The following is a 13848-nucleotide window of genomic DNA, read 5'->3' on the forward strand; positions in this document are numbered from 1 at the left end:
TATTGTACTTGTTAATAAGGCTGGTCACAAAGAAGGTGGTTCAAGCTTAGGCTTCATATCTAGTGACCTTAACTTACGTGCCAACCAATCAAACCACCCTGCCTCTCGACTTGGGAACCAAATAGAAAAAACGAGAGACAGAAAGAATGCTCTGATGGAAGAGAATGGATGAACAAATGAAAGAAAGATTCTAAATGAATACAGAGAGTTAGATACAGTGTTAGGTTATCAAGTTTTGCAGTTCCTGCATTGGTTGGATAAATGCTATATGGTTATCTACTGAAGCTACATTGTTAACTGATGTATTAATGCTTGAACAAGCCGAGTCTATCAAAGTGAAGTTACTGAACAGAATATCTGTGTCATTGAAGGGATCTTATGACTATTTTCATGATGTTCTTTACCCTCCAAGAACAAGTTTGGTTCCTCAGATCCTCCTTCTTGATTCCTTAGGCACCACTGGATATATGTCCAGTCTCTATTGTTGTGCTTATGTTCCGTCATCTGTGCTAGGAGATTAGCTTTGTCCATGTTTAAGATGTTAATTTCAGGTTGATACTCTGTTTTTGCATACCGTTTGAAACCTTTGAAATACATATTTCAAGGTTGCTCTTGTAATTTTTACACTGATATTCATTTTTGAGGATGAGGGCCTTTCCTACCAGCTAAAACCGAAGTGATTCATGAGTATCTGGTATAAAAACTTGGTACTTGTATTGCTGTTTTCAGATTCATGAGTGCATCCCAGCTTCGTGTGCAGCAGATCAGTTTTGAGTTCTTGAAATTGGTGCTTTTTTTACCCTATTTGGGTGTTAAAAGGCCTGATGCAATTAGTCTTGGTAGAGAGTGCCAAGTGCAAAGTATATTTCATTGATTAAAATATTGAAGGTGCTTAATTAATGATCCTGGTTTACTACATTCTTAGCCATTTCATCTTGGGTGCTCATGTATTTTAACACCTGTGTCTGCTTCTCACTTTCATTCTTTCAATATTTGTTTCTTTTTGTGTCATTCTCAACTATTCTGTGCAACAACTTTATAGTTTCTCTAACAGTCATGGTTTTCAGAGGATAAAAGTTCAAAAGATCTTGTATTCTGTTTTTCCTAAGCTCGTCTGTTCAAGCAGGGGATACTTTCAACTGAAAATGGTCAGAGGGCTTTGCTATCATTTGATTCTTATCAGAGATCCCTTATTGAGGTAAGTGAAATTGTTCTGTTATAGTCCTTGCTGTTAGTTAAACCATATATTTGATGAAGTTGGATGGAACACTTAAGTTAACAAATCTTTTAAGACAACAGCCTTTTTCTCTTGGAACGTATCTTGGATATAATTATCCGCCTTTTATTTCGCTTGACTTTCAGTAATTTTAGTTCTATGATGTGTCAAAAAATGTTGAGACAGTTTGATACGACCAGTTTAGACAAATTGTCAGGGGTTTTGCTTATTATTTTTGGCGTTACTCATTTGTTTCCCAATATTGGAAGTTAAGCTGCTCTTAGTGTGTTTGTAGGTGCATTCCAAAGGTGTCGATGTCAACCTGGTTCAGAAACTCCTGGCAGATCTAGAAAGAAAGCTTAACGGTATGATTCAGTTCAGTGATTAAGTTTAAGTTATGTTGGTCATCTTTTATGTTGTTCCGTGCTTTCTTTTGCTTGTACCGAATATTACTATATAACTGTTGAATAATGAGAGAAAAAAAACGTATTCCCATGTTCCTCTTAAAGTTGTGAAATTACTTCTGTTATTTTATTTCTACTAGGACCTCTTTTGCCTGAGAAGTGAGGCCATTATTCCAGCATTTCCATCCTGGAGTTTAGACTCTGATGAAGCTTGTTTTTATATTCAATATTTCCATGTTTTTTTTTGGAAAAAAACGTTTCTTTCTCAAAGATAATGCGCATAAGTTTAGTACAGTTCGGCTTGTGAAACGGGTATATCAGCAAATGCGGGGAAACATCTACTATTCCTTTCGACCCAAATACACCAAAAAATGCTTGCAGGTACCATATTCCAGACTTTTTTGATGGTTCTGTCAACTTCCCTTGAGCTCCAGCTCAATGATGTCTTCCTCTTATTGATGATGATACATAAATGTGACTGGATAGACGTCTCAATACAATGGAAGATAGAGAGAGTTCTTCATCCTTTAAAACATCTACTATTCCTTTCGACCCAAATACACCAAATAATGCTTGCAGGTACCATATTCCAGACTTTTTTGATGGTTCTGTCAACTTCCCTTGAGCTCCAGCTCACTGATGTCTTCCTCTTATTGATGATGATACATAAATGTGACTGGATAGACGTCTCAATACAATGGAAGATAGAGAGAGTTCTTCATCCTTTAAATTGAATGTCTCAGTTGCCTTTTGAGTGCATTAGGTTCTTAAATTAAACTATTAGGTTTTCCTTATAGTCAATGTCCCATTTTGTCTTTGGAATGACATTAGAGTTTCCTCTAAAATGAACGTCTTTCTTGCGTTCCGCGTGCACTAGATTTTCCAGCAACGATGTTCTTATTACGTTTAGGTGATATTAGGTTTCCTAGTTTAAAATAGGGTTTCTTGAACACATATGTCACACTATCCTTTTGAATGACATCATGGTTTCACGTAAAATGAAGTATCTTCTCTTTAAGTATTTGATCTTGTGTCCTCTCTTGAAATATGATGTTATACTGTGTGATCTGACTGCTAGAGTTAATTAGGCATGGCAGCAAACACTGTCACCTCAAAGTTGCCACTAGTGCTAGTTCCCCCATGTTTCATTCATCATGATTCATATTTCATCTGCTCATGGTAGACTATAGTGTTGCGCTGTTGCAACCTGTCATCAATTTACATCCAAATTTGTTCCTTCCCCTTCTTACTTTAAGTGTGAACTAGATTCCCACCACCATTATAAAGCAACTAAGTAGCGGGAAGTTGAAACTTAGGCGATGTAGAACTATCTCAATTTGCTTTTTTGTTAGTTTATTTCACATCTTTGATTTTTGATCCCAGAATCTTGATCCTTACTGTTCTCTACATTGTATTTTCAATTACTTTTCATATCTTCAACTTTTGATCTTGGATCTTAATCCTTAAATTTTTCTCCAGAACATTATATTCTTTTAAATACGTAGTCCTGTAATTTTTTTTTTTTTTTTTTTGTATTTCAGATACTTTCTTACTATGTTACTCGGACTCTTCAAAAATGTTGTTGGGTGTGTGTCGGATCCTCCAAATTTAGTGCATTTTTGGAGGATCCGACACGGGTGCGGCAGCATTTTCGTAGAGTCCGAGCAACATAGCTTTCTTATTACTATTTTCGGAATCCCAGTTGTCAAAGCAACAAATTTCCTTGTCCTCTCGTGTACTGATCTGGGAATCAGTTCTCTTTCTATTAATTAGACAGTTCAGTATTTGCATCAGGTACCATAGCTTATAAGTTTGAGTGGCCTTTTAGTTTCAAGCATCGGGGTTTGGCTGTATCAAGGAAGGGAGAGTCGTGCCAACACGTGCAACATTCAGCATTGTCTGATGTCTTCCGTTGATAGTAATGCAAGAATAGCTTGCATAATCTGCTTTCAGTGTTTGTATGCAATGCCATTGTTTTCTTGGCTTCTATATAAGATCGAGCATTTGTTCCTAGAAGTGGCTTTAACAGATAATCAAAGAGATTGGAAGTAATTGCGTAGTTGAATTTGTTTTACTCTTTATTTTGAGGTCATGATGTTACAAGGATGTTACTGGATTGCGCTCAATGAGGCATGTTTAACACAAAACAACCTAAACAGAAGAGGTTTTCAGTTGGTCAACAGATGCTACCTCTGTATGGAGAATGAGGAAACTGTCAACCACCTATTTTTGCACTGCCCAGTGGCCACCAACCTCTGGAACATGTTCTTCTGTCTTTCTGGTTTGAAGTGGGTCATGCCACAGAATTTGAGAGATGCACACATGAGCTGGAGTTTATGGAGAGTTGATAAGACCATCAAAAAGATCTGGTTGATGATCCCTGGTGCTATTTTTTGGTGTTTATGGAATGAGAGGAATAGCAGATGTTTTGATGGAATCTCAACTCCAAATCACTCTCTCAAAGCTAAATGCTTACTCAATCTTTTTTGCCGAACTAAGTTAGCTACTGTAATCGGTACTGACCAATTAATGGATTTTGTTAGCTCCTTTGTCTTAGAATGACAAGATGTAGAGGGACTAACATTTAGTACTCCCTCCGTTCCAGTTTATGTGAACCTATTTCCTTTTTGGTCTGTTCCAAAAAGAATGACCTCTTTCTAAATTTGGAAATAATGTAGCTTAAACTTACAATTCTACCCTTAATGAGAAGCTTTTATAACCACACAAATACTCTGGCCCCTTTTTGACTTGTTCAGGACCACAAATTCCAAAAATCTTCATTTTTTCTTAAACTCCGTACCCAGTCAAACAGGTTCAGATAAATTGGAACGGAGGGAGTAGTATTTATGCCTTTCAATTTCCCTGTAACGTTGCATCTTCTAGATGCCTTTTGTTAATGAAACAACTTACTTCATCAAAAAAAGGATGGTGAAACTTAGTAATATTAAATTTTGATGTGATAAATTTTGTTGGTTTGGAGGAACCATTCAAGATGTTTATCATCTATGCTATTACAATGGGTTTAAAACTCATCATGGAGGAAATTTAGCGAAATACCGACGTGATAGTAAAGATATGCAAAAACTTTTAATGCCATAAAGGGTACATTAGGGATGTGGGTATTGTGGTAATTAAATCAAATGTGCAAAACCTAGCTTTATAAACATCATTCTGGGATCCAATTCGATGTCCAACAATAATGATATGACAAGGATTGGTTCCTGCCCATCTCATTTAACTGTATGTTCTTGATTCATCTACCACAAAAATATTTAGTCATGGGATTCTGTAAAAGATTTTAAGAGAAATGCAAGACTAGATGCTTTTGTTCTAAAGAAGGCAGGTGTACTCTAAACACTATTTCAAGTGATTTTAGTAGGTTACAGCAAGGGTTAATTGCTTTAAAAACATTTATGCTTGGGACCCTAGCCTAGAAAAAGGAAATGATTCATTCACTCTCCTTAAAGCTAAAGAATACTTATGTGCCACTACAAAGCCGAAATCATGAGGGATCCAGAAATGTAGGTTTTGCCCCTATATTGCTTTGTTTCCTGCGTGGGGTTATTTTGGGAACCGGGTTTTTCTGGGAACCTCAGGACCTTGCCTCTCATGCCTTCATGAATGGAGGAGGCAAAACTGAGCTAGCAGGCTTAGAGTTTCAATCTAGTGCGTTTCGAAGTATAGGCCTTCCAATAGGAAATATGGGGTCCCTTTGGCTTTAAGAGAAGTCTAGATGCCTACAGGAAATGGTGTTAACAATGAGCATCTGCTAGTGAAAGTTGCATTGGAAAACTGAAATTGTTGTTCTATCAGGACTAATCTAAACATCTGGAGACATAGATGCTATTGTCATGTTCCATATGTTCAGTATTACACTGATAGGTGTACCATTGAGTTTGTGCTCAATTAGGGCATAAACTAGATCGTATTTGTTATTCACATTAACAAAAGGCTACTTCAGTTTCCATCTAATCATGTATCTCGTTGCTTAATATCCTTGCAGTTGAGGCACTTTCCTTGAAGGATTCTGCTATATGGAAGACTGATGGAAAAACATTCGAGACATGGATTTGTCCTCTTATCTGTGCTCTGATTGAATATTGTGATGATATGATCCTGAGGTAATTTCTTCCCAGAGCATCTCTCCCTTTATTTAGAACTATCAGCTTTTTTGCTTTTGTTTATGCTGCTTTAATAAGCTCATGGTCCTTTCAGATTGTGTCAAGATATTGTCTTGGTGAAATCTGAAGTTGCAGAACTCTTGTTCCCTTATGTGATGGTCAATTTGTCTAGTAGAAGAGACGTGGATGTTGATCTTTGTCAACTGATCTCCTCACAGGTTATTGTTATAGTTTCTTTCTTGTTCCATCTTGATTATCCTTGGCTTCCACTTATTTTAACGACTTTCCCCATCTTGTGATGTGGCATGAGCATATAAAAGAAAGCAAATTAATTACTTTTCAGTCAATTAACATAGAACATGTTTTGTTATGATTCACTTTTAAGTATATGTTGCTCCATGGTTATTTTATTCATTTAGGTGTCTAAGCCATTTAACTGTTTGGGTGATTAACATGATTAGTCTTATGTCATTGTGTACAGTCTTTCTTATTCAATTAATTAGCAGTTTAGACTGGTTTTAATTAGTCATGAAACTCACTGAAGTATGCATACCTGCATATTCAATATGTATACACAGGATTCTTGCGACGGTCCGCCTTTGACCTTTGTTCTTGCAAAGTCTCCATTTCCATTATTTTCCTACATCATCCTATATTGGTTAAAGCATTAAGATATCTGTATATGACCTTGTTTTCCACTTCTTCTGATATAATCCAATTTATTTGATTAAATGAATCAATTATGCCTTTCCTATCTCTATTTAAATTGTTCAGAATTAGAAGATTCAATTGCATACTTCATTAGTCAGTTCATCACACATGAATATACTAAATTGATAGATAAAGGACGGGAATTGTAGATCATAGTAGGTCAAGAACATCAAAATAGTCAATGCCTTATATGTACTAAAGTATGTAGCTCCCTTTTTGATAACCTGTGCTTACAAGCTATATATTTCTCTTTCTTTATTGCAGTTAATAACTTAATATTATTTCAAGTTTTCCCATTTGCATGTGATATATTGAATTCACGTTTACTTAAAGCTATTGTTAAACATTGTAAATAAGTGCCTTTTTTTTGGTGAACCAATCCGGAGTTCTATGGACGAAATGTTTTAACATGCTTGTGGAAATCAGATCCATAGGGTACTATTTCATCTTTCTATTGAGAACAAAATATCAATACTCTTTGCTTTTGTATGTAGGTGCAAGAGAACATTTTTACGGAGGACAATAAGTTGACCAAATCAATTCAAGTTATCTTAGATGCTCTTAACGAGCTTCGGTTGTGTCACGTGATGGAAAGAAGCACATCCTCTAATCCCTCTAAGCGAGAAAATTCAAAGGTTTAAATGATATGCATTCGCAGATACTTCTTCATAGAGTGATACCTAATTTACTAATTTGCGGAATTTGTTCTTAAGTTTCCTCTGTTATTTATTTTTAAAAAAATTAAGTTCACTCAGTAGAGATGATATAAGTAATATAACAATTTCAGCAATATGGAAGGCCTTCTAGCTATGGATCAAAGTCACGCTCCACGCCTCTGAAGGCAAAGCATCAGACAACCACTTCATCTGTAGTATCAATATCCACATTGTCATGGCAAAAGGTAAATAAATCTTAACATGTATTCTTCTGTAGCAACAATTCCTTCATCCTGTACATAAAACGTAGTTGTTGACTCTGCAGTATTTGATTATCATTTGATGGTGTTTCTGATCTCTATTATGTTGTAGTGCAGTTGAACACTGTCATAGATTAGTATTCCCTGTTCTTTATTGTTTGGCTGCTTGCTGACTAATTTTATCTGTTTTTCTTGCTTTAATTGTTCTTTTCAGTAACCCTAAGGGGTGGGACCTTGCGGCTTCTGTTGGTTGTTCAACTGTTAAATCTTCAGTTACTTTTATGCTTGTCCGACTAAGTTTTGTGGTCTGTCTTTAGGCCTTATATTGCTCCTGCTTTCCAGTCGTTACACCTGATCAACTTTCACACGTTGTAATTTAGGAACTAAGCGTAGTTCTTGAACTGGCTTTTGCACCAATTTTATGAAAGCCAGGATCACCTGCTGGCTAATTTAACCAGATTGAAGCCTTAGATGGGTTTGGTTCAAGTATCATCATGACCGGAGCCCATTGGAAACCTGGATTCACTTCCACTGAACTATTTCACCTGTTATTATCAAGGGGTTTCTGGTCAAATTTTGATTCTGAAGTTGTTGAATCTTTGCTAAATAATTATCCTCGTTAAAAAGTGTACATGCCAAGTAATTTATTAAAGTTATTTTACGGTGAAATGTGTTTGGTCTCATACTGAAGGATCCAAATCTTATTGACTATGCTGAGGGATTAGTATCCCATTTGTATAATTCCATTCAGAGGATATGTGAAACACATTCACATTTCAAAGATGTTGTAAGCTACATTTTTTGAGAATTCCAAACTTGATGTCTTTCTCTTGGCCTCTAGTGTTCTGGACGTTGGATTGAATTATTGAGAGAACAGTTTATGACCCAAGTTCTCTACTTAGGGTTACGGACTCATGCCCTTTCCATCTCCTGTTGTTTTGCTAGGTTTATTGGATTTCTATGGATTATCTTGCTGTTGCAAGGTCTGCTATTGTGAGTGCCAAACTTTTATTCATGCTCTTCCATTTCCTTTTTCTCTTTGATGTTCTTACCCCCCCCCCCCCCCCTCTCTCTCTCATGCCATTGCATTAAATTGACAGACTTCTGGTGCTTACTTTACTGCTGTTCTTTACGTGGAACACTGGTGTGAAGAGAATTTCAATTCCCTGACATTGGGCACTCCAGATTTCTCTCATGTTGAGATTGTGAGTTCATATATGCATTTAATTGTTGGTCATCTAAAGTTATCATTTGTTAGAGTGTCCTATTTGTTAACACTCCCGTTGTGGTCACTTAGCATATAGAAAGTAATGATTTTTGCTATGAAGCTATCCTATATTTTGAAGGCATACTTTCGCTGATGTTGCAGCTGCCGCGACACATTGAAATACTTTTATCTGCAGTGACACAAATAAATGAACCTGACAGCCTCTATGGAATCATCCAATCCCACAAGGTCAGTGAACATAAACACCAATCTCTGCTGCTTATTACATTTTTATTATCTACTCTGACTCTCATTTTAAAATTGTCTCTTGCCTGCTATATATACATGCCAAGAAATTAAGAACATAAATCTAGTTACCCAAACAAGATGTCCAAATAAGATCATCCATGCCCAAACCAATAAACTATTCATACCAAAGGGTTGTATATCCATTGATAACTTGTGAAGAGTTTAACCGCATATAATCCCTTAACCAGCCCATCAAATAAGTGGACGATTCATTAAACTGTGAAACTTTACCCTGCCATAACGTGATGTGCTTCCAATGCCAATAAAAAGTAACCCATAGTATCTAACATCCAAAAAATGCCAAATAAATGCACCCCATGCCGAAATATCACAAGTACCGCCTTATGGTTTAATCTTAGCTATGGCTCCTGAATTTATTGCTTCCGTGATAGCCTCTTGTGGTAATCCAAAATAGGAAAAGAGGGAGAAAAAGAGTATAAGTGGTAGACTTGGAAGGCAGGAGAATAAAACGTGAAAGAAAATGCAGTGAGTGGAAAATTGTAGCTTTCTAAACCTCATGTTGGAAATCGGTGTTCTTAAAAGCTATCGCTTCGTCGCTTAAAGTGATGAATGGACGAAGCTATGTGAATGAAGGGTTATAACTTCATGAGTGAAGCCATGCACTTCAGGGAGGTGTTTGCTTCAAATAATGATGCACAAAGTGATCTCAATGAGAAACAATCGGTCCTTTGAATCTCAACTATAAGAAGTTAGATTAATATTGACTTTTTTGTATATTGGATACTGAAATTAGTTTGTTAATTGCAATTTGATTATTATAGTTCTAAATTCTAATGTTTTTTGAATTTCATAAGTTGTGCACTTCGTTTCTCTCTTTTGCTTCAAACCCCCTGAACTTTGTTGTTTTCTGCACTTTTCGCTTTTAAGAATAACGAGAGCTCGTCTTTCTTTTACATCAAGACTACATTATTCCCTGTCATAAACCCTTTGACCTTACTTCAGCAATTTGAGAAGCTACTAATTTTTTTAGTAGGGATTCTAGCTTCGCACGTTCAAGTGTCCTTGGACCAAATCATGGTATTTTTCTAACTGATCTTCTGCGAGATTGAAGTATATACAGAAGTTTCTCTCAACAGTCGAAATCAAAGTAGTTTTCATCAGAGGTTTTTAATTGTTTCGAAGTATACTTTTGATTGACGTTGCAATAATAGAAGTCTTCTAGTGTCTTTTGATTGACGTTGCAATTATAAAGTGTTCTAGATCCACCCATCTATTTTATCCAATTTAGTATTTCATTTCGAGAAAAGAACTGATTATTCCGCTTCCCATTTACCCTGTACTTCAATCCGTTGTAACAAACGTACTGAAGGTGTACCGAAGAAATAAAAAGGATGGGATTCGAAGAGAAACTAGACCAACACCCAAAAAGCATCTGAAAGCTGACGATTCGCACAGGAAAAAGAAGTTTATCTGAATGTATTTTCTGAACAATGATAATAAATAATTTAAGAATAAAGGTGATCAATTGTCAGGACTTCAGAGTGATTTTTAACATCTGTTGAACATTAAAAATTGTTCTAACCTTATATCAAGTTCGTACTTACCTTTCATCAGAACTGACAAATCAGATCAAAGTTTAGAGAACTAGTCTGTTTGTTAATAATAATAATGGGATTATTCATGCTGATACCTAACAAATTTTTACATAAGAAGCATAGTAGTGTTTCAATCCAGATATTGAAAAATCTGAATGAGCTTACATGCTTGTACTTTTATGTATTGAGCTTTTACATTGTTTTATTGTAATTATCTGGAATCTAAAAAGAAGTTGACTTTCATTGTACAAAGAAGACACCAAAATACTCTATTAATTTGATTCATTTAAGTTCACAGATTAATTATTGATTTGAATTCTTCAAAGTAATGAAATAAAATTTTTGATAAGCAAACTTATCAAAATCAAGAAATTATATTTAGATTGATTCTATAAGAGTTGACTAAATAACATTCAACTTATGTAATTCTTGGTCTCAATTCATATAGCAATCCCTTAAGTTTTCTAGTTGAAATGGACATACTTTGTAAACAATATAAAAGTACGATTATGTCACAATATTCTTATTAAAATATTGTAGTAAAAGAATGAACATTTTGATTGCACAAATAGTAATATTGTCATACAATGAGACGTCGAAAGTACCAAGTAAACCATAAGAAGAGTACAAATAGATACTATACTCTTATTTTCTTGTAAAAGAGCAGAAGGGCACGAGTGATTCATATAGCTCGTCTCAACTAAGTTAAGCTTTAGACATTGTTGATTGTTCTAAAGAAAGACGTACTCTCTTTCCTGGAATTTTGTGTATAACTGTTTTAAATTATCATATGAAGAATTATATTGTGATTATTAGCATAGAAATCTTAAATGACATTATTTTTTTTCATTAAACGAATATTAATAGAAGGTGAATAAGGTAAACTCTATGATAAAAAAACTTTGAAACACGCTTTCCCTCAAAATGGCTGGAGAAGGGCTGGGATCAGCAAAGCTTTCTTCAAAATATGGAACTCTATACATGTAACAGTCTGGTGGGTCATATGCAGAGAAAGGAACTCCAGAATTAGACGAGAAAAAGGATTCTACATTTAGTCTCAAGTTAAAATGTATACTTACTTTTCTTTTAGAACATATCTGTTGTAAATGATCCTGAAACCATGGCTTACTTCATCAACTCATTGCATAACCTGTGAAGAATTACAGTTAGGTTGATATTTTAGATATCACTACGAGCACTCTCTTTATGCTGTTTTTACTCGATAAAATTACCTTCTCAAAGAAAAAAGAAAAGAGAAAAAGCTCACTTTTACTTTCTTTTGGATATTTCTAATTTGTTCTAATATGATGTCCTTATTTAACATTTGGTAGAAGTAATAATTTTTTTTTCCTTTTACTACCATGTGCAATACTCATGCCCATCAAGTTGACACTCAATTAACAGTAGGGCGTTCAATATAAGATGGGATAATAATCATGATATTCTTCTTTTTGCAAAACATTCACAACCTAAACACTAGTTTAGCCATACTTTGGGAAGCCTGTCATATTCCCTGCTCTTTTCTTATGCCATTGCCCACAGAATTGTTGAATTTTGAAAATTTAGCATTTGTGACCACCTCTTTGTCCGTTGCTTTCAATTCTGGTCTTTGCAGTTGACCTCTCAAATTATCACATTTGAACATGAGGGAAATTGGAGTAAAGCTCTTGAGTACTATGATTTACAAATTAGATCTGATCCAGTGGCTCAAGGAAGTAGTTGTACTCCTGAAAATTTTCTTCATTCATCTGGGTCCGCAGTAGATCAGATGATCGAAAAGAAACCATATAAGGGCCTTATTAGATCCTTGCAGCAAATTGGTTGCACTCATCTTTTGGATGTGTACTGCCAAGGGTTAACCTCTCAAAAAGGAAGATTTCAACATGATCCGGAGTTCACGGAGCTACAGGTTCGCCTCATATCTTTTCTTTTTCTGTTAACAAATAAGGAGCATGAATGTAGACACAATATTTAGAATGTGGGGGGGGGGGGGGGGGCATTACAGGAATGCGACACAAAGGTGTAAACGCAACAATATTACCTATATAATATTTGTGATGCCTTTGCTCAATATTCCTAATAAAGGTTTGGTTAAATAATGTGGATTGGAGGTGCTTTTTTCATATTATTAGTTAGTCAGTTGTTATGTAAATAAGAATCGTCCTACATGGAATAGGAGTAGTGTAGGTATTGTGTATTGTTATAAATAGGGGTACTTGTATTATCGTTAACGTACATCAATAATATAATTTTCCCGTGTCATATTTCTCACATGTGCAAAACCCAACGCCACCACAAGGTCCTCCAAGCCCCGGCGACCAAACCCCAACAAACACCTCCGACAACCGACTTCTCACGCGCCGATCAGAGACAATTTTTTCCGGCGAGATCTACTCCACGCGCTCCGGCCACTTTTTGAAAAACTTTCTTCTGAACAGTTGGACCGCCTTTTAATTCCGAGACTACCCATAATTTTCTTTTTTAATTCCGAGCACTTTGAAAGTTTTCCAGCAATTACAGTAGTTTTCTGGCAGCTATACAGTGTTTTTCCGGCAACTACAGTTGATTCTTTGTTTTATTTGGTGCTAATTTGCTAGACCTCTTTTCAATCCAACAATGTCTTTGGGAGTTGATGTTTTTGGGTCTAAAAACACTGGTTCTGGAAGTTCTGGTATTATGATTACCTCAGAACCTTTTATGGGAAGTTCAAACTACTTAACTTGGGCTTCTTCTGTCGAGTTGTGGTGTAAAGGTCAAGGTGTTCAAGATCATTTAACAAAAAAGGCTAGCGAATGAGATGAAAAGGCCAAAACACTTTGTGAGAAGGTCGATATTCAGTTATGTAGTATCCTGTGGCAATCTATTAATTTCAAGTTGATGCCCTTGTTCCATCCTTTCCGGACATGTTATTTAGTTTGGGAAAAGGCTCGTACTTTATACACTAATGACATATCTCGTTTATATGATGTGATATCGCGAATGACAAGCTTGGAGAAACAAGAATTGGATATGTCTACTTACTTAGGACAAATACAGGCAATCATGGAAGAATTTGAGAAGTTGATGCCAGTTTCTGCTAGTATTGAAAAGCAACAAGAGCAACGACATAAGATGTTTCTAGTTCTTACACTCGATGGACTTCCTAATGACCTTGATTTAGTACGTGACCAGATTTTAGCTAGTCCGACTGTCTCTACTGTTGATGAATTATTCTCTCGATTACATCGCCTTGCTGCAGCACCAAGTCACCTAGTGATCTCACAACGGAACTATGCCTTAGACATTCTTGACGAGACAGGAATAACATGCTGTCGCCCGAATTCTAAATTTTTGCCAGGACAGGGGGAGCCGCTTAGTGATCCTGCAAGATATAGGCGGCTGGTTGCAACAACAACCCAGTAAGATCCC

At 35.9% G+C, this 13848-nt stretch overlaps 1 protein-coding gene across 5 annotated transcripts in view; it reads left to right on the forward strand.

Moving 5' to 3' along the window:
* Positions 1-13848, forward strand: part of LOC104114108 (serine/threonine-protein kinase ATM) — an 89670-nt gene that overhangs the window by 35444 nt on the left and 40378 nt on the right. For all 5 annotated transcript variants that reach the window (XM_018776890.3, XM_070197495.1, XM_009624485.4 and 2 more), the window contains 10 exons: positions 1127-1198; positions 1512-1581; positions 5624-5741; positions 5836-5959; positions 6947-7087; positions 7240-7353; positions 8314-8361; positions 8469-8573; positions 8738-8824; positions 12056-12349. In XM_018776890.3, the coding sequence (XP_018632406.1) occupies positions 1127-1198; positions 1512-1581; positions 5624-5741; positions 5836-5959; positions 6947-7087; positions 7240-7353; positions 8314-8361; positions 8469-8573; positions 8738-8824; positions 12056-12349 (1173 nt within the window). The remainder of the gene's footprint in view (positions 1-1126; positions 1199-1511; positions 1582-5623; positions 5742-5835; positions 5960-6946; positions 7088-7239; positions 7354-8313; positions 8362-8468; positions 8574-8737; positions 8825-12055; positions 12350-13848) is intronic.

This window comes from Nicotiana tomentosiformis, chromosome 3 (genome assembly GCF_000390325.3).
Source record: "Nicotiana tomentosiformis chromosome 3, ASM39032v3, whole genome shotgun sequence".
Classification (NCBI taxonomy): domain Eukaryota; kingdom Viridiplantae; phylum Streptophyta; class Magnoliopsida; order Solanales; family Solanaceae; genus Nicotiana; species Nicotiana tomentosiformis.